The following is a 22,536-nucleotide window of genomic DNA, read 5'->3' as shown; positions in this document are numbered from 1 at the left end:
TCCTGGCAGGGAACCAAACCAGCCACTGGGGGTTGCACAAGCTAGTGCAATCGCCGTGCCAGGCCAAAGCCCAGATAAAATTGGAGCGCTGCATCAGAAAAGGCATCTGATTTAAAACCTGTGCAAAATATGTGCACCAATGATCTGCAGTGGTGACTCCTAACAAACGCAGCAGAAAAGACACCACCACCATTCAACAGCCAGTTGCCAAAGATAATAATCCATCCATCCATCCGCTCATGCATTTCTGTACTGATTATCCTACACGAGGTTGGAGGGAACCTGGAGTCTATCCCAGATGACTCAAGGCACAAGGTGGGGGATACCCCTGGATGGGGTGACAACTAATCGCAGGGCACATTCACGCAACAGACAATTTAGAGATGCCAATCGGTGCATGTCTTAGGACTGGGTACGAAATCTTCAAAGCACAAAGGGATCATGCAAACTCCACACAAATGGGCAGAGGCAAGAAGCAAACCTCCGATCCTGAATGTGTGAGACAAACATCCTAACCACTAAGCCATCATGCCGACCAAAACTAATACATGTCTCTTTAATGAATGATGCATGTAATCAGTTTATAGTTACACTTAATGTCTAAAAACAGCCATTCCTTCATCATCCTCTGTTTCATTCTCTCACTTTGGTGTAATAAGACTAAAAGCACAGCTTATCATGTTACCAAGAGACCAGAAAGTACAAACCTGTCAGCCTTTTTTCCCATAGCTGAAAACTTATTGACTGTTGAATAGGTATGACACTGGAGAATTTGGCTTAAGTTTTGCCATACAAGCATCTGCTATACAAGTCACTGTGAATGAGCTGTTACTAAAGAACAGTGGCGGGCCATTCATTTCACACCTAGGCCTTCACTGGCCTTCACCAAATCAATTTCTTCTCCTCTGTCAGCCATTGTGAGAAAATATATGTATTTTATTTAGTTTGTGTGGTTCGCTGCCTCTGAGTACTCCAATTATCCAATCAAAGGACAGGAAATTGCTGACGCAATCGTATGCCTGCTAGATGGCCCCAGTGACGCCAACTCGAAATCTGACTGGTTAATGGAACAGTTTCATTGCCACTTATTTTAAGCTACGGACGCCTGCCCTATTGATTCTGAAGGCTTTAGGGCAGATTTCTTTCACCCTGGCAACACATGATGTCTGCCACTGGCTGAAATATGATTGGATAAATACTCTTATCATAAATATACACTACTGGAAGCAGCGCAACCAAGAAAAAAGCTATGAAATGCGGAGAATAGACTATTGGGAATAATTTAATGTACATTCATGGAAAAATATATTAAATATATTAAAATGCAAGTCAGTTATTCAGATCACTGCTGTTTAGGCCAGCAGAGAAGGCCTTGCTGGCACTGACGGCCCACCACTGCAAAAAGAATAACCTATTAGAGCTAAATCACATACTGACATAACCCTGCTGTTATAGAACATTAACCATCAACCTCTAACCAGTCAGATTTGAGGACTGACACTAAAGCGCTTACCAAAGTGGTAAGTTGTACAACATAATAAACAGCTGACTAACTAAATTAGTCTGGATATTTTAAGTTAGGCGAGCGGTCACTGAGTGATGCCAAACTGAACATCAGGGTTTAACAGTCCTGACCACAGGCGGTGTAAATGCCATAACAACTTCCTGCTCTTAGATGGAACGGCATCGTTTCCCTAAGTATGCTCACACCATTTCTACACAATACGTCAACCAGAAATACACAACAGGGAGGGCTGCTCATTCAGCCGAGAGAATGTCAGGTCCACTCACTGTTACTGAACAAGATATGTTTATTTAGAAGTGTAAAAGGAGGGAATAGGAAACTATTTCTATAGCTATAGCTCAATAGGAGGGAATGAAAACGGTGGTATTTTGTCATGGAAGAAAGCACTTGGCATTAAAACAAACAAACAAAGTCGCCACAGTGAAGGGGTTATTTTCAACCACTAAAATTCTGTGTAAGATTATCTGAACAAAAATCTCTTACACTGAAAGCCTGACTAATTTTATATCAGACTTGCGCTGCTAAAATAATTAATTTGTGTATACTGATTGAAAATGCAGGATAAGGCGATTGCCAGTATGCCAGCAGAACTGAACAATCTAAAATCATAAGAGCCCTTTTCCAAAAATCCTAAACAGCACATGGTAATAAATCATCACACGAACAATTTGTGCGCTTAAAAGCTTGTGCCACTGATTCAGTAATCATTCCCGTCTATGGGAACGAGAAGAACGTGGAAGGAGGCGGAGATGCAGGCAGTGCATCCAGCCATCTGCGCATCTGTTTATTCACACTGATGTGAGAGTACACAGCTCTCCCATAAACTGTACACAGTGTCTGTAAACAACAGCCAGCAAACTCAGTCGTAGAGTAAAATCAAAGCAACGGACAAGTCCCCCAGTGGTGCACAAACTTTGTTGATATGACTTGTGACCAAGAAACCTGGAAAGCGGTATACAGTTTAAACAAAACGAGGGAATCTCCTCTTCAGTCAAACCATGTGCGGAGAACACAGCCACCGAGGCCAGGAAAGTGTGGGATCTGTCCAAGGAATATGTACACATGGGAACTGCTGGACCCTTTGCATTAATTTGTCACATATACTTTACTGCACACTGAAATTCTTTCTTCACATATCCCAACCATGGGGGTTGGGGTCAGAGCACAGGGTCAGACATGATTCAGTGCCCCTGGAGCAGGGTGGGTTGGGGGCCTTGCTCAAGGGCCCAATGGTGGCAGCTTGGCTGTGCCCCGACCTTCTGGTCAATGACCGAGCGCCTTAACCACTTGAGCTACCACTGTCCACATTACCATGAAAAGCTACACAACCATGCACAATCATGGTACTGAAAATAATCATTTGTTAGTAAATGTATGTATTTTAATGTAAAATTATTTTCAGGCAGAATTGGACCCACCATTTCCAAAGGTATTGAATTTACGATTGAGTTTATGATTGATTTATGTTCAATCAGAACCTCAAAAATAAGTAGCATGTAAATACTGCAAATCAGAATCTAATGACAATTTTAATAAAACATGCTCTGGGAATGAAAGCTTTACAATATAAATAAAAGCACTAAAAGCTCTATGATTTCAAGTAAGTTTATTGAACATTGTTTAAATAATGTTCATTTAAATAATGAGCATAATATTTGAATACTTGGACAGTTGTGATGTCACAGAGGGGGCAAGGTTTGATTGGCCAGATGTGCGTTCGAGACAGATGATGTAAAAGACGTGGATAAATGTGTCTGAGAGCTCCTCAGGTGGTTGAAACGATCATTTGACATTTTTTTTGGATGCTTAAAGTAAATCAGTAATGAGGGACGTTACATCCATCCATTTTCTGTGATGCTTATCTTACACACCCATTCACACACTACGGACAATTTAAGGACGCCGATCAGCCTACAAGGCATTTCTTAGAACTGGGGGAGAAAACCGGAATACTCCTGAAGCACAGAACATGCACACACACACGCACACACACACACACACACACACACAAACAGGACGGAGGCAGGAATCAAACCCCCAGACTATGAAATGCGAGGTAAACATGCTAACCACTAAGCCCCGCCCCCCCAACCAAAAGAATAAACAGGGATATTTTGTTGGTTTTGCTTAGGATCTGAGTAAATGAATCAGGTTTTCATGTCAGCTTGCATCTATTTCATGGCAAGTATAATTTGATACACAGACTTCAGCACTAAGCTCAGGAGGTACTGTATTATTTTCAAGCGGTTTAACTGACTGAGCAAAAACCCAAAGCAACACAAAACCAAAAAAAAAAAAAAAAATCAGACGCAATTATGTGCAATCAGTGACTAGACAGATAAAAAATACTGACAAGAAAAGCAGTTGTAAACATATGCCACTTGAACTGAAGCCTTGAGGGAGGAATACAAAATAAACACTGCAGACAACCATCTGCACACCTGCACATACCTGCTTATAGCTGCTTTCTCTCAGATTGTGAATCGTTCATTTAAGATATGCTTCATCATATCAATATAAGCATAAAGAGGTATCTGATTCTAACAGTCATGGAAGCTTCTCCACAGAACAAGCAACACTGATTCGGGAAGCTTAAGTAGGTTTAAGGGATGCAGACCCATTTAAATCCATATGAATAGCCGGAATGGTTTCAGAATATGACATTTTCCCCAAGTTATCATTAATAACCACGATACAGGAAACACAACTTGCAATTTTGAAACAGTAGAACCGCTATTTTACATTTTCCTGTTCTGAATCTCTGGTGGTAATTTCTTTAATAAGGCATGGCCATGAAATTATATTTTGCGGCCATGATTTAATTTGCCACCTAGGTAGTGACTACAACATAACATAATATTGTGTTGTGTCAAACTTAATAACTTAGCGTTAAGCATATTTACCTCACAGGTGGGTTGGGGGTTTGATTTCTGTCTCTACCACGTGTGTTGAGTCATGCATGTTTTCACCCTTGCTTCAGGGGTTTCCTCTGCGTACTCCAGTTTCCTCCCCAGTCCAGACACATGCTTGGTAGGCTGACTGGTAGGCTGTCTTTATGTGTGTGTGTGTGTAATTGTGCCCTGCAAATGGTTGGCATCCCATCCTTCCTCGTGCCCCGTGTATCCCGTGGGATAGACTCCAGGTTCCCTGTGACCCCGTGTAGGATAAGTGATGCAGAAAAATGGACGATTGACCTCCAGTTTATTACTTGGCGAGAAAGAATGTCCGAAATAGTGTATTCGCTTTTAGAATTAATTTAAGGTGTCACAACACCAGTGTGTTTTTATGAGTCAATGCAAGATATTATCAATCACCTCCATGTTCATGTGGCCACAAAGATCGTATTTTTCCTATTCATTTCTCACTCTCACCGTGTCACTTATTTTAAAAATACAAAACTCAATACAATAGTTTTTTATGACCATGAACCATGAACCTTGAGAAAGTTAACTGTTGTAGTGGTTGTAGCTTAATAAAAAATAACCATTAGGTCACCTCAGTGGCTGTGTAGTAATGCAGTTTTAATAGCCGGTGTCAGAAACAGCGAGGCTGATGTCAGGAAACTATTTTATCAGCATTCATTTAAGTAACATGACAGTCAGCAGTTTATGGCATCAGCTTTGACCACACCTTTGTACAGTCAAATGGTTTAGAGTCATACTGAAATAACTTTAAGTACACACATATTCAAAGCCACACAAACTACAGGGCCTTGGAAAACTATGATACAGGTACAGACGTGTCACTTGTCAGCACCAGGTTTTAGCACGCAGATGGTCCCTGACAAAATGTTGCCATAGACGTCGGGCCAAAATGCCCAGACAGTGATTCCAGCCATGCAAAATATAGGCACGGAATTTGTCACGGGATTTTTTTAATCCCATCTTCTACCATGACCACATGTTGAGATCAATAGGTCTAGCACTTCGTCTATGTAAATATTTCAAACATTAAGTACATATTAGTTTGATTTAACTGAGGAAGAAAAAGGAGAGTCAATCATTTCGAAGTGTAAATGCAGTGTGACTATGGTGTTGTTGGTGCTGCTTCCTCCACAGTGTTCTTTTCTTCTTAATCTTTCAACAGACTAATGAAACTGGAACTTCCTTTCTTTTCAGCAAACATACTAGAGCAGTCCTAGGGGCCCCATGCTCTGTACACTAGCCCCAGCACTAACACTCCTCAATTCAACTAATTCTCCAGCATATTCCTGAACACGACCGAGTGCTGAGACTGATCCAGTAAACCATTAACTTAGATAATTACAGGCCTAAATAAACGTTAGGTTTTAGATCCAGTCAGTTTACGTTAGTAAAACATTGGGGTTTGGGTTAAAGTAAGCTGGATCACATCAAAGAACATCTTCCACCCACAGAGTGAACTAACAGCTATGCCCCTATGTGAGACAGCTTTGGCCTACATCCTTTCAGGCCAGGCAGTGAGTGACCTCGAGACAAAAGAGGAGGCTGAGGTCATAGTCAAACAAGCAGCACATTTCTCTCACATGAAAGGTTTCAGGAACATTCAGTGAAGGGCTGATTCAGTCAAGTGGCTAGAAAACTGAAAAGGGCAGCTTTCCATAGAGACCCACTGAAGGTAACTAACTCCCAAGCACATCTAACAGGAAACTTGGCTAAAACTGAATAAGGATGAAGTCACAGTCGCTGCTGCAGCTGACTCAGAAATCAACTATAAGCGGAAAGCTGGCGTCTAAATAAAACACACAATATTATACTTACATAAAAGCATAATCATTTTACCCCCAGTACCTTAAACCTGATGTGTGTGGCAGTGCATACTGTGCTCCCTACATTAACTTCATGCATTACACACCGCATGTTTTGAAGAACTCACCCCTATCCCCCGCTTATGTTTAGAGTAGGATGCTCACACAGATAAGCACCTGCATGTTTCATTAGCCCTCCATGCAGCTAAAAAGATTCACCACCGAGTTCATAGGCAAAAACATGTTTTACTCTACGTCAATCTCAACATCTCCCAAGCATCTCTCTCAACAGCCCAAAACGGTCCAACAATCATATAACACGATCTGGGCCACCCAGCTGTAGGTCATTTTATCGAGACTCCACCAGAGTAGGGTTACTGACCCTCACCCTAATCATCACAAAGAGTCTCAAGTTAACACAGAAAAACCTCCTATTAACACCAGCCAGCCAAGAACTCTGTCGACTTGGGTGTGGTCCCAGTTAGAACACACAATTTAAGTAATTATGTGAGAGTTTCAGGCATGTCTGGAGCAATAAGTCGAATATACTTAAACAGGCGTAAGCAGTTTAGTTTGTACAATAACACAACATGTACTTTTATTACGGCTTTGATCACGTTACAAACTGTGAGGATGCCAAATGTCCTGTAAGGACAGACAGTATAAAAGCCTGAGTCATAAGCAATGTCAGAACTTCTGTTGGCAGACTGTATATAAGAATAAGGCTATTAGAGGACACAAGAGGCAGGTTAGTAAAAACAGTGCAAAAATGAAATGCTCTCATCTTCCAATAAAGATTAGGGCTCTAAACAGGATTGAAGATAAAAACTGTTAACATAAAAATGATTCTTACCTGCTCCAAAACAAAACTTTTACCATTTAATCAAGCTTGTGATATTATACCAAGTCATTTTTTGGTTCTTTTGTAGCACGCTAGCTTATTATTTATATTTTACCTCCATACTTACACGTCTTTGGATCAACATCACATATCACTTTATTAGATTAAGCCTGCATAAAGTTAGGCATCGAAGACAAAATGATATTATAATAATGATGTACTGTGATGTCTTTTTAGAACTATTTAGAACGATTGGAAGCCACTATTTTTGGTGTTTTGTCTATAATCTTTAAAATTACAGACTGTGCATTGTATTATTTTTAACATTTGATCCATTTCAATATTGTTTGTTTGACACTGAATAAAATGTATGTGTTGTTTGCTAAGAAATCGACACATCATGGGAGTTTCTCCATTTTGACCGAACTGCTTTAGGGAAGTTATGTTGGAACACAAGAACGAGTACACACCCTTTTACACACCAAGGAAGAAAGCTAAAAATACTGAAATGCTCAAATCTACAAAATACAAAGCAGAACCCTAATTCTCTCAGTGCAGACTCTCGCAGCGCAGGTCACATTACTGGTGTTCGACTTGTGTGAATGGCATGAAGAAGGTCGTATAAAAGTTATGAGAGGTTAAGTTTAGGGTTGAAGGTTAAGCTGGACTTTGATACTTTGATAAGTGTCAGTGTAGACACAAACTGGCATGTTTTTTAGCTTCACTGCTAAATGTGTAATCATAACACGAACGAAGAACCAACGAAATCCATATCGAGTTGCTCGGCATTGGTGGGTCATAAATTTGTCTTCTCCCTTGCTGGAAATTTCCCTCGCTTCTCCCTGTCTCCCCATCTCTTCTTCCATTCTGTCTCGTGTCCTGTCAGAAATCAGACGACGGTGAGCAACTCCGATTTAAGACAAGACTCCTCTTTCAAGGCCAACATAAAGAATGGAGGCATAGGCCATGAGATTACTGACCCTCACAATGGAAGCTTTTATCCACCTCTGCAACCTGCTAAGGACTGCTGAAGGCAGAGGAATCTGTGCGCTATACACTCAGGTGCCTAAATCATTCACAGGAGAGATATTAGGACAAGAAATGTTCCAGTGGCTACTTAGCACTGGAAGTTGCTTAAACGCTCTGATCTGTAAGTCAGTTACATAGATAAATGTGACTGTTTTTTTTCAAAAGAGAGTAAAAAATTTAGTCAATCTGCTTAATTACAAAATTTGTTTACATCAGTTTCTTTTTCTTGCTTGCATTATTGCAGAATGCAGATATATTGTACTGCATATTCAACCATGAGCTGAGTGTGCTTGCTAGCCGGGGAGCTATAGGACAGCTATGAATTTTATTTTGCTTGGTTTCATCAGTGTTTCCACATACCTGCATGTTCCTGACTCTGTCATCTGCGCACGCTAAATAACGCACATAGTAAACATCAGTCTGTCAGCAGGTTGCGGCCTGGCTGATGTGTGTAGCGCAGCAGGCGGTGGGATAAAGCACCCAGTTTTTATCCTTCTCTGAGGAGGTTATTAAAAAAAAAAACAGCCATAAAATGTGTTGCGATCTAGTGATTTGTCCATCTGTGATGGAATTTTCTGAAAATTAGGTTTTACATTTTGTTTTCTCAACTAGAATAAATTATAATCAGTCAGAACATCAGCACTTTTAATACTGGAAACATAAGTAGTCTCTTTCCAAACATGTTTTGCAGCTGCTCAAAAACCTCCACACGCCATTCTGTACATCATGTGAGAGTGTTTAATCCGAACCTAAGCAAATACATTTCCAATATCATCACCGAGAGCGGCGTGACAAAACATCATCACATAAACATTTCAACAGCTCATGATCTCAGACAGTCAGAGTTTTGGCACTAATTAAAGACAACAAATTTTCTTGTCCCTTATTCATGACACGAGATGAGGCAGATTCATATTTAGCCTTTGCTGGTTGAGACTGGGCGGTGCACGCAGCGAGTATACCGTCTGACTCACAAGTTTAAAGCGCCTGGCTCGACCCGTCTCTGGCACGGACTCGTGCAGGCTCAGGGTTACAGTGTGCTAACAAACATAGGTGCCGAATTCTTACAAGCGATCCCAACATTCCATACAATGCAGCAATGATTCTCCATCACGCTTGCGTTATCGTTTCCAAACGTTCGTGCAGACACTGACAGCTGAGATCTTTGCTTTTCTGTGAGTTGAACAGCAAGAACATGAAATATTCTTCAAAGCCCATCTATCTCCAAATCTGCCAAGTGACTCCAAGTTATCTGATAGTGGTGAGATCTACCACTTAAAACACTTTCAACTGTAAGCACTCATCTCTTTTAATCCTGCTGCATTGTGTATCAGCCGCTTTTCTTTTCGATAGCAGCTGATCCTCTTTCTCTCATTTCTATGCACTCTGGAGTATACCGCACACTTAGACTTTACACTTGTGCGAAAATCTTTATAAACAGATGGAAAAAAAAAAAAAAAAAAAAAGGTGAGGTGTGTTGACACCAAAGCAGCCACAGCCCTGGCCCAATAAAGCAGAGCATATGTGAAGGAATTGGATCCGTATGGTTCTATTCAGGCCGCACATTTTAAAACCTTGGCAGAGACAATCCAAACTGCCTGTACCACACACAGACCACTCGAAAGAAAAGGAAGAATATTAAGGAGGTATCAGCCTCACCCTCCGAGTCATTCAAACCACTCTCCGTTCCAGCTCGCACAATGACCCCGAGCTGGGCACAATGGCCGAGTTCACACAACAAGCAAATCAAGCAGGCGACACACACAAGATTTATACGAGCTGGCATAAAGGCCGCCCACGAGGAGGACCGCCAGTGATCCTTCAGGCTTTCGTTGCATTGAACTTTGCAGGGTCACTCTTCTGAAGGAGACACTGACAACACCAAAAGACCTAAGCCATAAAAATTCTAATTAAATGGGAGGCTTCGGGTGGGATAGTAATTATAGCAAGCTCTCTGCTGCTTAAGGGCTGTTGTACATTGTTGATTTTCAGCCTGGGGGGCTAATACTTAAGAAACAAGATTGCAAACTACACGCCTTTAAGGATCTGATTTGTTCTCGTTAAGAGAAGAATTTCAGCGACTTAACCCACAATGAAGGATTTAATCCACTTACTAAGACCTGTGCCAAATATGTAATGTACTTTAATATGCAGTTTTATTCAATTATTACGGATACTGAACTATCCGGGCGAGAGTCCAAGCTTTTTCCATCAAAACTTCTCACTAAGAGAATGCAAAGCTGAACTCCGTCACCATAACAATACGATAAACAAAGATACCAAGGGTGAAATTTGAATAACAATAGAGCTAATCAAATCCTTTCACTTGCCCAACATTGCATTTGGTCATTACCTGAAGATGCACAAGGCTCGGACGTGTCGCTGTCCTGTGTCTTCTTCCTCTCGTGTTTGTATACCAGATGAGGTTTGTTGTGTTCTTCCTCATACTCCTCCTCATCAGCTGTCATTAGAGGTTCTAGGAAGTATTCTCCGCTGTGGGTTGTAAACGTACCAATCTGCAGGATCAAATGAAGGCAGGGAACATCATCAAATTCCAGATTAATATTAGACAAAAAAGTTCAAGATTAATATTAAACTTGTGTTTATATTTATTTGTATTTATCCCTAATGAGCAAGCCTGAGGCAACTGTGGCATGGAGGAGGAGAGTGGGATTATGAATAATGTTCTTTTTACAGTCATATACAGTCAGTTGCTACTGAGCAACTCATAAATTAGCCCAACATCTGGGTTCTTTAGAGATTTACTCCTTCATGCCGAAGCCCTCAAATGCTCAATGATGAAGGTACAGCATATGTACTTTAGAGCAAAAAAATGGCAAATCCAATCAACTGATCCTTCCGATATTTTAGAGTTGAGTAGTGTTAAAAAATGTAAATTCTTATTGTCATAGACAATCCATGAGTTTAATGGACGGTCAATAGAGATGTCAAAACAACTGAAGCATATTGGATCAGACTTTATTAAAGATATTCCAGGAATTCAAATGAAATGATGGAATATCTGAGATTATTTTCCCATGCCTTTAATATATAACTGATAAGAGGAAATATAGAATTTTACCTTGATTTGCTCAACCATTTAGTAATAACTGTGACAAAACGGATTAGAGCAAGTATAAGTGTGATGATAGTTGTAAACTGTTCTCTGTGTGTGTGTGTGTGTGTGTGTGTGTGTGTGTGAGTGTGAGTGTAAGAAGATCAAGATAATTGAACGATAATTCATTTCAATGAGGTCTGATAATATGTAGGTCTGCCCTGTGATGTTCTGGTGATGCATCCAAAATGTATTCCTGCACCACAGCCAATGTTCCTGGGATAGACTCTGACATTATAAAGTAGTTACTAAAGATATATCAGTGATGAATGGGTCTAAAATGTGCACTAAGAATTGTGTCATTAAAACATTGTTTGCAGGTGCAGTAAGCAGTCAAATAGTTGATAACATAATAGATGTTCGTGTTAAACCTAGAATGAATCTCCTGGTTACACAAATGCACTTTTTGACCATAAATTATAGAAGGAAATTATTTATAATCACACTATCCAGTGTCACCGGATCAGGACGAGTTCGGTTCATCTCAAGGTCTCTTCCTCATATCGTCTCAGAGAGATTTTCCTTGCCACCATTTAAGGATATGGCTTGGATTCTGGACTGCATAAATCAGGCATCAACAACTCCAGTGCAGTTCACTTTACTGCTCTGAGACACCTGATAATACTCAGCACATAATTAGCATGTTTAGTAGGTGCGTTTAGCAGGGAAATAAATCAGACTGTGTGGATTCCAGAACTGAAGCTGATAACGTCTCAGTTCCGGTTAAAAATAAGATCCTGGAAACCTAAAATGCCACATGTAGAAGTTTATTCATTAACATTCATCTGGTTCTAAAGTTTAGTTAGCTGGAAGTAATCAGATTCCACACTGTAAGACATTTCAAGATGGTTCAACTTTGAAAGAAAAGTTCGCCTGCTGCCTTAAAAACTTAAAGCAACTTAAGCTTAGTTTCGACTCTCAAGAGAATGAATCACATTAAGCTTTCATTTTTGAAAATTTCCAAACATGAGTTGAGTATCCAAAACTTCATGACAGCTTGAGTTAAAGAGTAGAAATAATTACACATACACTGATCAGGCATAACATTATGACCACCTGCCTAGTATTGTGTTGGACCAGCTGTCCACTAGATCCCTGAAGGTGTGCTGTGGTATCTGGCACCAAGATGTTAGCAGCAGTTCCTTTAGGTCTGGTAAGTTGCTTACTTGCAGGACTTAAAGGACACTTTTGATAGATAGTGACCACTGCAGACCGGGAACACCCCACAAGAGCTGCAGTTTTGGAGATGCTCTTCTCCAGTCGTCTAGACATCACAATTTGGCCCCTCGTCAAAGTCGCTCAAATCCTTAAGCTTGTCCATTTTTCCTGCTTCTAACACATCGACTTTGAGGACATTGCTGCCTAATATATCCCACCCGCTAAAAGGTGCCATGATGAGGTGTTATTCTAGTGTTGTGTTATTCACGGCACCTCTCGCTGGTCATAATGTTATGCCTGAAGTTACAGTTGGTGTTAAAGAGAGATCTAATCTAGTGAGCTGCCTTAGTAAAATCATGCCTGAATGGCATCAGAGACAGTTTGAGCTCACTCAGTATGTGGTGGTGGTGGTGTTTATGTGGTAATTTCATTTGCTCGCTATAACAGGATATTATTCATTTGAACTCCATCTCTGTGAGGATTATTTCCACTCAGAGCAAAGAGGGGAAATTCTGACAGGAGAACACATCCGGACACAGCCTTAGGGATGGAAAGATGACATAACTCAGCCGGGCACGTGCTGTAACAACACGTCCAGTCTGACACAGCACTCCAGAGACGGAGGAAATCCTACAGAAACGGAAAACTCTTTTTTTTCTGTCTTGGTAATCTCACAACAGTGCATCTTGTAGCATTCTTGTACTATCTGCCTTCTGTTATGAAAGACACTGTGTTCATGAAGGATCATTCACTAGGTTTTAAAGATGACATTGCTACAACAGGAGTGAATGGAGAAGATGAGAAGAACTGGCACTGCATTACTGCCAGGGTTTGTTGTTTTTTTTTCCACAGGATCTAGTTACAGGGTATCTCCTCACTGAATCGCTGTGAGCATCTGCACACAAGGCCATCAGAAAACAACTTGTAATCGGGGTTATTAAATCAACGTGCAGACAGGTACTGTCATCTGTGGTTTGAAAGAGACCAAAACGCTGCTGGGAGAACTAGGTGATTATCTCATCTGACACATACATGCTGCATTTTAAAATATATTCAGAGTTGAGTTATGAGCATTTGGTGAAGAGGTGAATTGTAATAGTGCAATTTTGCACACTGGTATTCAGACCTCAGACATAACTACAGATGTAGACATGTTACTCTAGCAGCGGGGTGGAGTGCACCGAAAACAGAGGTGTGGTGCTGGTATGAGGCAAAATCTCATTTTATTTTTTTTGCATAATATCAGGTCAAGTGAGGACCTGTATTAATTTGATCTCCATTATCTGACAGTTTGATGCAACTACAACATGTCGATACTTAAAACTGTATTTTGGGCTGTAAATACAAGGCCAATATTCCGTACTGAAGACATATAAATATGACACTGTCACTCTATTACTAAATCAAATCTATGAAATATAATGAAACTGACATGGAATTAAGCGCAAAATTGCCATTATTGTCTTATTTGAAATGCCAAATTAACAGCATGATGAAAAATGGCTTTCATCGTGTGCACAAATTATTATTACGTTAGATATGGAGTTTATCCCTCTTGCCAAAATCTCAGCAACATAACTAGATGTGCTGAATAAGGGCCATTTTATACTACTACTACTGCTACTACTACTACTACTACTACTACTACTACTGCTACTACTACTACTACTATTACTACTACTACTACTAATAATAATAATAATAATAATAATAATAATAATAATAATAGGGGCAGCATGGTGGCTTAGTGGTTAGCACTGTTGCCTCACAGCAAGAAGGTCCTGGGTTCCAATTTCCGGGTTCGAACAGGCAGGGGCCTTTCTGTGTGGAGTTTGCATGTTCTCCCTGTGCCTGTGTGGGTTTACTCCGGTTTCCTCCCACTGTCCAAAAACATGTACATTAGGTTGACTGGTAATTCTAAATTGCCCATAGGAGTGTGCGTGTGTGGTTGTCTGTCTATATGTGTGGCCCTGTGACGGACTAGCGACCAGACCAGGGTGTACCCCTGCCTTTTGCCCAGTGTGCGCTGGGATAGGCTCCAGCAGACCCCCGTGAATAAAGCGGGTATAGACAATGGATAGATGGATAATAATAATAATTACGAAATCAAATTTGCAGTGATTAATTGGACAATTAAAACCACTGAAGCAGCAATATATTGGCACGATAGTTACCTCTGACTTAAATGCTTGTTGTCTACTCATGTATAAATCAACTAATTCATCTTTGTATGTTTTTTAATTGTTTTTTGCTTCTACTTATTGTAGTTGACAAAAATGCTACCTGCTTTTTTAATCTGTGATTTTCCCCACTTTTTCATTTTTTTTTTTCAATTTAAAAGCAAGTACTCCTGTCTAAAAGCAGTGGTACAGACACTACTGAAAAGCCTAATAGTCTCTGACACCTCTACAAACTCCATGCAGGTCATTTAATTCTCCAAATGAGGAAATCATCTTTGAGAACTTTGAGCTTTTCCTCCATAAAAAATAAACATCTGGCCAAGCTGTGTTGACCCTACCTGTACAAGATGTAAGCAGTTGCCTGCTACATTAGCCCATGTTTGTGCAAATCCTTTCACTGCCCTCTTTGGTATTGTGTGAAAAACAACACTTTGTCAAGAAGTGAATTGGACTTCTCTTTTGGCAAGGTGCTTGATTTTAATAAATCGGAAACGGTCATTTCTCTGCTTCTTTTAAACAGTAGGCCAGAGATGTGTACCAGTTCCTGAGTTTGGAAAGAATACGACTTAATTTAAAGCATCTAAGTTCACTGCCATATGGCATCCATTCATAAATTATCTTCAAAACCAAGTATAACTGTATGCGGACAAACTGATGATAATTGTCAGGTTTTGCTTGTGATTTCTTTTCTTTCTCTCTCTCTTTTTTGTTTATATGTACACAATGTAAAAGCACAATGTCTGTATATACATGCTGCGTTGTAAGTTGTGTTGATATGTGAAAGTGGGTTTTTGATTGTTATTTAAATAAATATAAAAGGGGAAAAACTCTGAAAATGACCCGGAGTAATACCATATGAAATAAATACTCAGATGTAATATTCCTTCCCGTCTTTGCGAGGTTCAAATCCAAATCTGTCTCGTGATTTTCAGCGAGTTCAGTGTAGCCCATATTCCAGTTAGAAGCAGCATTTTTAACTGATAGTTTTTCTCTTGTGAAAAAGAAGGAATCTCAGTAAAGACCGTACATATTGGCCAGTGATATCAGCAGAAGGTTTCACACGTGCAAAGTCATGCTGCTGTTCAGGAACGAGTGCTGAAATTAAACGCTGAATGCAGCTTCTCTGTTGCGGCCTCCCTACCCTCTGCAAAAAAAACAAAAAAAAACGGCTGCTTTTTCCACAGTGCTTGTGTTCAGATGCATAAATATCCTTAAGCATAAGCGATATGTAATATGGATAAATTATTTAATCACTCTATATACCTAAATTTAGGGTTATATTGTCCTGCATTGTAGAAAGAGTGCTGAACTTTCTGCCTGATGTCTTCATTCTGAGATATGGTTATTGCATAATTCTCACAATAAACTGTCCAGAGTTTTCTAACCAATTCAATTGAATTCAATTTATTTGCAAAGCGCTTTTAACAGTGGACATTGTCTCAAAGCAGCTTTACAGAATGTTACCCAAACATTTATCCCTAATGAGAAAGCCTGACGGTGGGAAGAAATAAACTTCCGAGGAAGAAACCTTGAGAGGAACCAGACTCAGAAGGGAACCCATCCTCACTTGGGTGAGACTGGACAGTGAATAATGTAAATGTTGATAATGTGCTTTCTACAACTGTTTATATTTATGAAGAATTGTGCAACAAAGAGCTCTTGAGGAACTAACAGGTCAGTGTAGTTTCTGAGTTCATTATTAACCACAGTGAGATTGCATCGTATTGATGCTGCAGGAATCAGTCAGGAATAACTCTTGATGAATGAAATGCCTCATTTATAAGATGTGCACTTCTACGTTCAACACTATATCCGGCATTGATGCAGTGATAACACATTCATTATAGCAAATACACAGGTCTTTGTTTGGATCTTTCCTTTACTACACAAAATAATAACACATGTAACACAAAACAGTTGTGCTTATCTGAGAGACCAGTCAATCTAGTCTGAGAAAGCAAGAATGATGTATGGTCTATTGAAGCACACTAGAATTAAATGACTTGGGTCCTCTGAGGTACTGCCAGTAGCACAGGGAGTTCACACAGTTCCTATTTACCACTTTCTTCACCGTGAGTAATCCCCTCAGTAAGATAACTAATTAACCAATGAGCACATGCAAATCGGTCATTGAGGCACATTCTCAAAGGACAAAATCAAAGAATGGGAAAGTACAACCATCCCAGTGCCAGTTAACGAAAAGCTAGTGACCGGCATTTTAAATCTCTGGAGTGAACATTTAGATGCTCATGAAACAATTCATTATCAAAAATCCACAACATGCAAAGTTTACATGTTCTTTCTGTGCTTCAAGAGATTCCACTGAGTATTCCGGTCTCCTCCTCTGGTACAAAGACATGCATTGTAGGCGTCTCTAAATTGTCTGTTGTATGAGTGTGTGCGTAATTGTGTCCTGTACAGGGTGTCCCATGCATTGTGCTCTCTGTCCCCTAGGACAGGCCCCACAATTCCCTTGTGACACTGTGTAGGATATGTGGTACAGAAAATGGATGGATGGATGGATGGATGGATGGAGGGATGGATAAAATTGAAAACTGCTAATCATATTTAGCATAATAGACTTTATTGATTTCAGGTAACTGCTTTATCTTTGTCAGGGTCACACGTCAATCCTGCTTTATCCTGGTCAGTGTGAAACTGGGGCATATTTTAGGAACGCTCTCTTGCAGCAGGAGCACACTCTGGGATGGAATGTCATGCAGGGCTATCACAGCGTTCTCACATGTGAGAGTCAAAGTTCATCAAATCACTCAAAATAGTGATCCTGAATATCTGACAGTGGCAGTCACATATTTTGAAGTTACATATTCCTGTTCTCTAGACAGAAGAATATAAGATCTGGTAACCTAGGCCATTTTCACTGCATTGTGTAGGATAATGTTCGTCAAGGAAGTGTCAAACTACTGCCAGCTGGCAGATTCACAACGAGTAACCTGCTTCCTACTGCCAATCTCCGGTGTTTAGGTATCTATTTAATCATATCCCTATATCCTTTCAGCCCCAGACAAAAGACCAGAGCAAATATTCACTGAAACCAGCTCTGGACTTTTCAGTGTAGATTTGATATACTGGCACATGCACCAGTTGTGAGAAACGTGAGGAGGAAATCGTTCCGCTCTACACTGGAAACGGGCAGCTGAGACACCAAGTGATTGAGCATTTCCCATGGACATAGGGAAACACGTTTGCAGTGGTGTGGTCACACGGATGGCTTAAAATAAACCTTATCATCCAAAATACTACCCAACTTCTGACTTCTAATCACAGCTTAAGATGTCTATTGATGTCATCACTGACGTCTACTGAGATATAATTTTCAGGCTCTGGCCCAGAGCCTATCCTGCGAACATTGGGTGTGAGGTGTGGACACACCCAGTCAGTCCACTGAAAAGCACCATGCACACACTCACTCTGTTGGCACCTATGGCAATTTAGTACAGCCAATTCACCTGGATTCAGGAAAGCGGACAGCCTGGAGGAAACTTTAACAAGCTCAGGATCAGTCTAGGGGCATGCAGCTGTGAGGTTGCAATACTACCTGATGTGCTGCACCAGATTTAATAAATCATATCTAACGTTAAATGTAATCATGACAATATCCTGGGCATTTCAATCAGTAACAAGCAAGCAATAATGGAAAAAATAGTCTATGCATTTTTTTGTTTTATGTATATGGTGCCAGCATGTACTAAAGCTACTATGCCAGTTCACAGGCTACTCACGAGGCCGGTGCACAAGCTGAAGACGGCACGGTGCCGGCGTTGTCCATTGACGTGTCCTTGGAAGAAACAGTGTCGCATGTCCTCGGGGTCGTGTCCTCGGCTGTCCGGCTCGCCCAGGTGCGTCACTGCGTAAGTGGGCGCGATGAAGGCCGCGTCGGCGCTCAGGTTCAGGTGGAAACGCTCACCGAACGCCTCGATGCGGTAGTGCGCGCGCAGCGCCGCCGCCAGGTCCGAGTCCGCGCTCCTCCGCCTGCGCCGGTAGTGCAGCTGCTGCGGGAACAACTCGCCGAAATCGTTCACACGAACCGGCGTTACTATTTCGTACGAGGACAGCTGCCTGACGAAATTTTCTGAAAGGGGAAAAAGAAAACGTTATACACCATCATTACGGTGTATATCCATTTAAACTCTTCAACCTAAAAAAAAAAAAAAGTTCATGCGATCTTCAAGTTTACCCAGTAATCCAAGTCTGGACTAGTTGCAGTGATCTAGGTTTAATATGGCTTTTTGTATGGCCATAATTACATGAGTTAATTCTAACACTAATTAGACTTGTTGAACATCTAAGCACAGCATAAAGACTCATTCATCTCTACCTTGGCATCATGCATCACTCATTCACGAACTTTCTGAAACTTTTATCTCAGGTCTACCTTGCTTTGGGTGCAGTCGATGCATGCGCAAGCTCCAGGCGAGTCCAGCAAGGTGACACATGAGTCCCAGCAGCCAGATAGCCAGAGGCATGGTTTTTCTCCGGGAAGCAGAAGCCGCAGCCTCCTCCTCCCCACCACCGGCTTTCTGCTCTCCTTCTCCAGTCTTGTCAGCAGCGGCTCATGGGATTCTCGTGTCTCTCCTGCAGCGTCAGTGTAGCCGCGCGCGCTGTCCTCATCGCAATGTGATTCCGTACATCCGTGTCAGGCCTGGAAGCGCGATCTGCGGTTATTCGGGGCGCGTTTGAGAGCTCGGTGTAGGCTGAGGGGTCAGTGCCAACTCGGCTGATTTCCCTTGGCCATCCATAAGACACCCCTTACACTCCAAGCGCTGTTTGGAGTTCAGAGCCTAACCGCGCCCACTGTGAGCCGCTCAGCCAATCAGCAAGGCTTTCTCTGTTCAGCGGGTTGTCGGCTTCTTATTCAGAGAGAAGTGCAGCAGACCCCAATGGCAAGGAAGCTGGACTAGGACAGTGATCTAAGAAAACACCAGCATTTTTTTAATTATCACTAATATTCACAAAATAACTGATAAGAAACACTGACACAAAATACGAACTATTTGGTCAAAGGTTTTTGGACACTTGATCATTGTGCTTAATGAACATTCCAGATTCAGTCCTCCTTTGCTTTCATAATGATCTTTATTCTTCTTCCACTAGGGTGGCTTTGTGGTCATTCAGCTACAAGAGTATAACTGGTGTTGGGTGAGGAGGTCCTGGGTGCAATCGGTGTTAATGTTCATCCCAGTGCCGAGTTCAAGGTCTGTGCTGGATACTTGAGTTCTTCCACTTTCTGAAACCATGTCTTCATGGACCTCGCTTTGTGCACAGTGACACTGTAATGCTGAAACATGTTTGAGCCTCTTAGTTCCCGCGGAGAGAAATTGTAAAGCTACAACATAAATAGACATCCTGTGCAATTGTGTGCATCCAAAATCTATCTGTGGCAACAGTTTGGAAACAACCCTCATATGGTTTTGTTGGTCAGGTTTCCACAAGCATTTGGCTATATAGTGCAGCTTAACACAGAATGTGTTTGGCAAAATTTGAGACTAGTTCATGTTGTTTTCAGTTCGTTTAAGATTTCTGTTATTTTTTCTTGTGTGTATACCAGTTGCATCCAGTTTAAGCCATGTCCTAGTAACAGTCTTCACTGTCAACTTGTGAGGAAGTCATTTGTTGTAGTCTTATGTAGTTATAGACTATATAATGCACTACAAAAAACTTTTGCCTACAAAGTTATGGACTAATGTCATCTAGAGAAGATAAGAAAATAAAGCTCTGGTAATGAGCTTGGACAGTTAAAGTGTCATGGTCACATGTCACTGTAAACCTGCTCATGTTTATTAATAAAGAAGGTAGTTTCCATGTGCTGAAGATTATTTCCAGTACATGGAAAATAAGAAACAAGACCAAGAACCAAAAAAGCCATTTTGTTCTTTACAGGTTTACAGAACATATATCTGTTATATGTCAAAAAAAAAAAATCCATACCTATCTCTGCAGTGTTTACATAGTAAACACTTAGCGCCAGCTAATTTTGGTGTTTGCTGCAGCTTTGGTTCCTTCAGGCTGCTGTTATCCAGCATCATGCAGAGCCTCCAAACAAACAAGAAGGCAGTAAATACAGTTTAATTTCACACACATGGAACGTTTTATTAAGAAAATGTTCAGAGATGCTTTAGGAAATGTTAACCCCAGCAGAGGGTATTAATAAAAAGTCAGTGTCATAGCCTGCTTTCAAGTGCTGTTATTTATAGAAATGCTTATCATGGCTGTATATGACTGTCCACAAAGGACATTTACTGTAGTCTTTTATTTGGCACATATCTAATATGTATTGCTTAATATTGTTTAGTTACACTATCTATACAGGATTCCTTACTTTGAACTAGCAGGCAAAAGGTGCATGAGCCAAAATGAAATGGTATTTGCATGTAACTGTTTCGTGTTATTTAGCATTTGACATAAGGTCCACATGTTGAGCTGCTTGTTTTCAAATCAAGAAGGAATGCCAAGCTTGCTCTCTTTCAGTCTTGTATTGACATGAACCTTAGCAGATCTTGGCCCTATAAGTAAGTATCTATAATACTATATATTGTACTTAATTTATAGCCATGGGGGAGTGGTAGCTTAGTGGCTAAGACATTGGCCTACTGATTAGGCCAATCAGGTTGTGATAAGGTTGTGAAATCCCAGCTCCATCCAGCTGTCACTGTTGGGCCCTTGAGCAAGGCCCTTAACCCTCAATTGTATAAAAATGGATGAAAATGTAAGTTGCTCTGGATAAGGGTGTCTGCCAAATGCCAGAAATATAAATATATCCATGTATACCACATCAATGGTGAATTCTGATTTGTCAGTAAGAGGTAAGGTTCATCTTCTATAAATGCAGCTAGTAAAGTTTACAGTAACAACTTACACAGGTTGTTAAGATTGATTTTCTTTTTGTGAGATTTATTTATTGAGCTAAATGATCATTTAGCTTTTTTTTTATAGAGTCTCCAGTGTCAGCACTTTGTAACAATCAGACCTAAAGCTCCAATTTCAGACACGGGAAAGTCTTGAGGACCGAAGTCTTGTGGTTTCTCTGTAATATGACAAGATGCATTTTTTTTTGTCTTATTAACTTTACATGAGGGAGGGAAAGCTGTTTAAAGCTACATGCCACGTTATTAAACCTAACTGTAAAGACTAAAAAGCTTAATCTGTTCTTTACAAAATGATTGTTCACAAATTGCTGTGGTATATGAAGAATAATATACTTTGGAATGTGTTATTATTAGAAAATAAGCAACTCTGGTGCAGTAACTGTGTTCACACCACCTCACGTTATTTTCTAGTAACCACAAGCCAGCCATATTTTATTCCTTATGTGCATAATATTGGGGAATAAAATAAAGTTCTCAATTAAGTAATGCTGATCCTAATGTTAATGATGCTGATGAACTGAATTACTGTGGACAATTAGGATAATGAGACTATTAAAACTTAAACAGCCGAAGAAAAGAGGACCAGATTATTTCCATAAATCAAGGCTGTATTAAGGAAATGAATGAGTTTACAGATCTAACTCTAGAATGTAGATAGATACAAAGGGTAAAGACAATTTATTCTATATATATATATGTATATATATATACATATATATATATATATATAGAATAAATTGTGTTTACCCTTTGTATCTATCTACATTCTAGAGTATAAAGTGTTTAAGTTTTAATAGTCTCATTATCCTAATTGTCCACAGTAATTCAGTTCATCAGCATATATATATATATACATATATATATATATATATATATATATATATATATATATATATATATATATATATATATATATATATATATATATATATATATATATATGTTTTTATTTAACTAATGGCTTGCTGTACATTTGATGCAGGCCATTCTCCAGTCATTCTAAAGCACCATCTTCGCAGTTTAAAATTTGACAAACAACAAGCGCTTAACTCTGCACAAAGGTCTGCTTGGTCAT

General features: G+C 40.2%; 1 protein-coding gene across 3 annotated transcripts in view; it reads right to left on the bottom strand.

The window, feature by feature from the left end:
* The window catches only part of LOC131364957 (A disintegrin and metalloproteinase with thrombospondin motifs 20), an 82,363-nt gene extending 63,002 nt beyond the window's left edge, over positions 1-19,361 (bottom strand). For all 3 annotated transcript variants that reach the window (XR_009206544.1, XM_058408460.1, XM_058408461.1), the window contains exons 1-3: positions 18,971-19,361; positions 18,318-18,667; positions 10,475-10,637 (exon numbers count right to left, since the gene is read on the bottom strand). Coding sequence is in view for 2 of the 3 variants with exons in the window: in XM_058408460.1 (XP_058264443.1) it covers positions 10,475-10,637; positions 18,318-18,667; positions 18,971-19,061 (604 nt within the window). In the remaining variant the exon portion in view is untranslated. The remainder of the gene's footprint in view (positions 1-10,474; positions 10,638-18,317; positions 18,668-18,970) is intronic.
* Positions 19,362-22,536: the final 3,175 nt, after the last annotated feature.

The sequence above is a fragment of the Hemibagrus wyckioides genome, linkage group LG14 (genome assembly GCF_019097595.1).
Source record: "Hemibagrus wyckioides isolate EC202008001 linkage group LG14, SWU_Hwy_1.0, whole genome shotgun sequence".
Taxonomy (NCBI): Eukaryota; Metazoa; Chordata; class Actinopteri; order Siluriformes; family Bagridae; genus Hemibagrus; species Hemibagrus wyckioides.
Note: the sequence above shows the minus strand (reverse complement) of the source record. Positions and strands in the feature narration are given on the sequence as shown.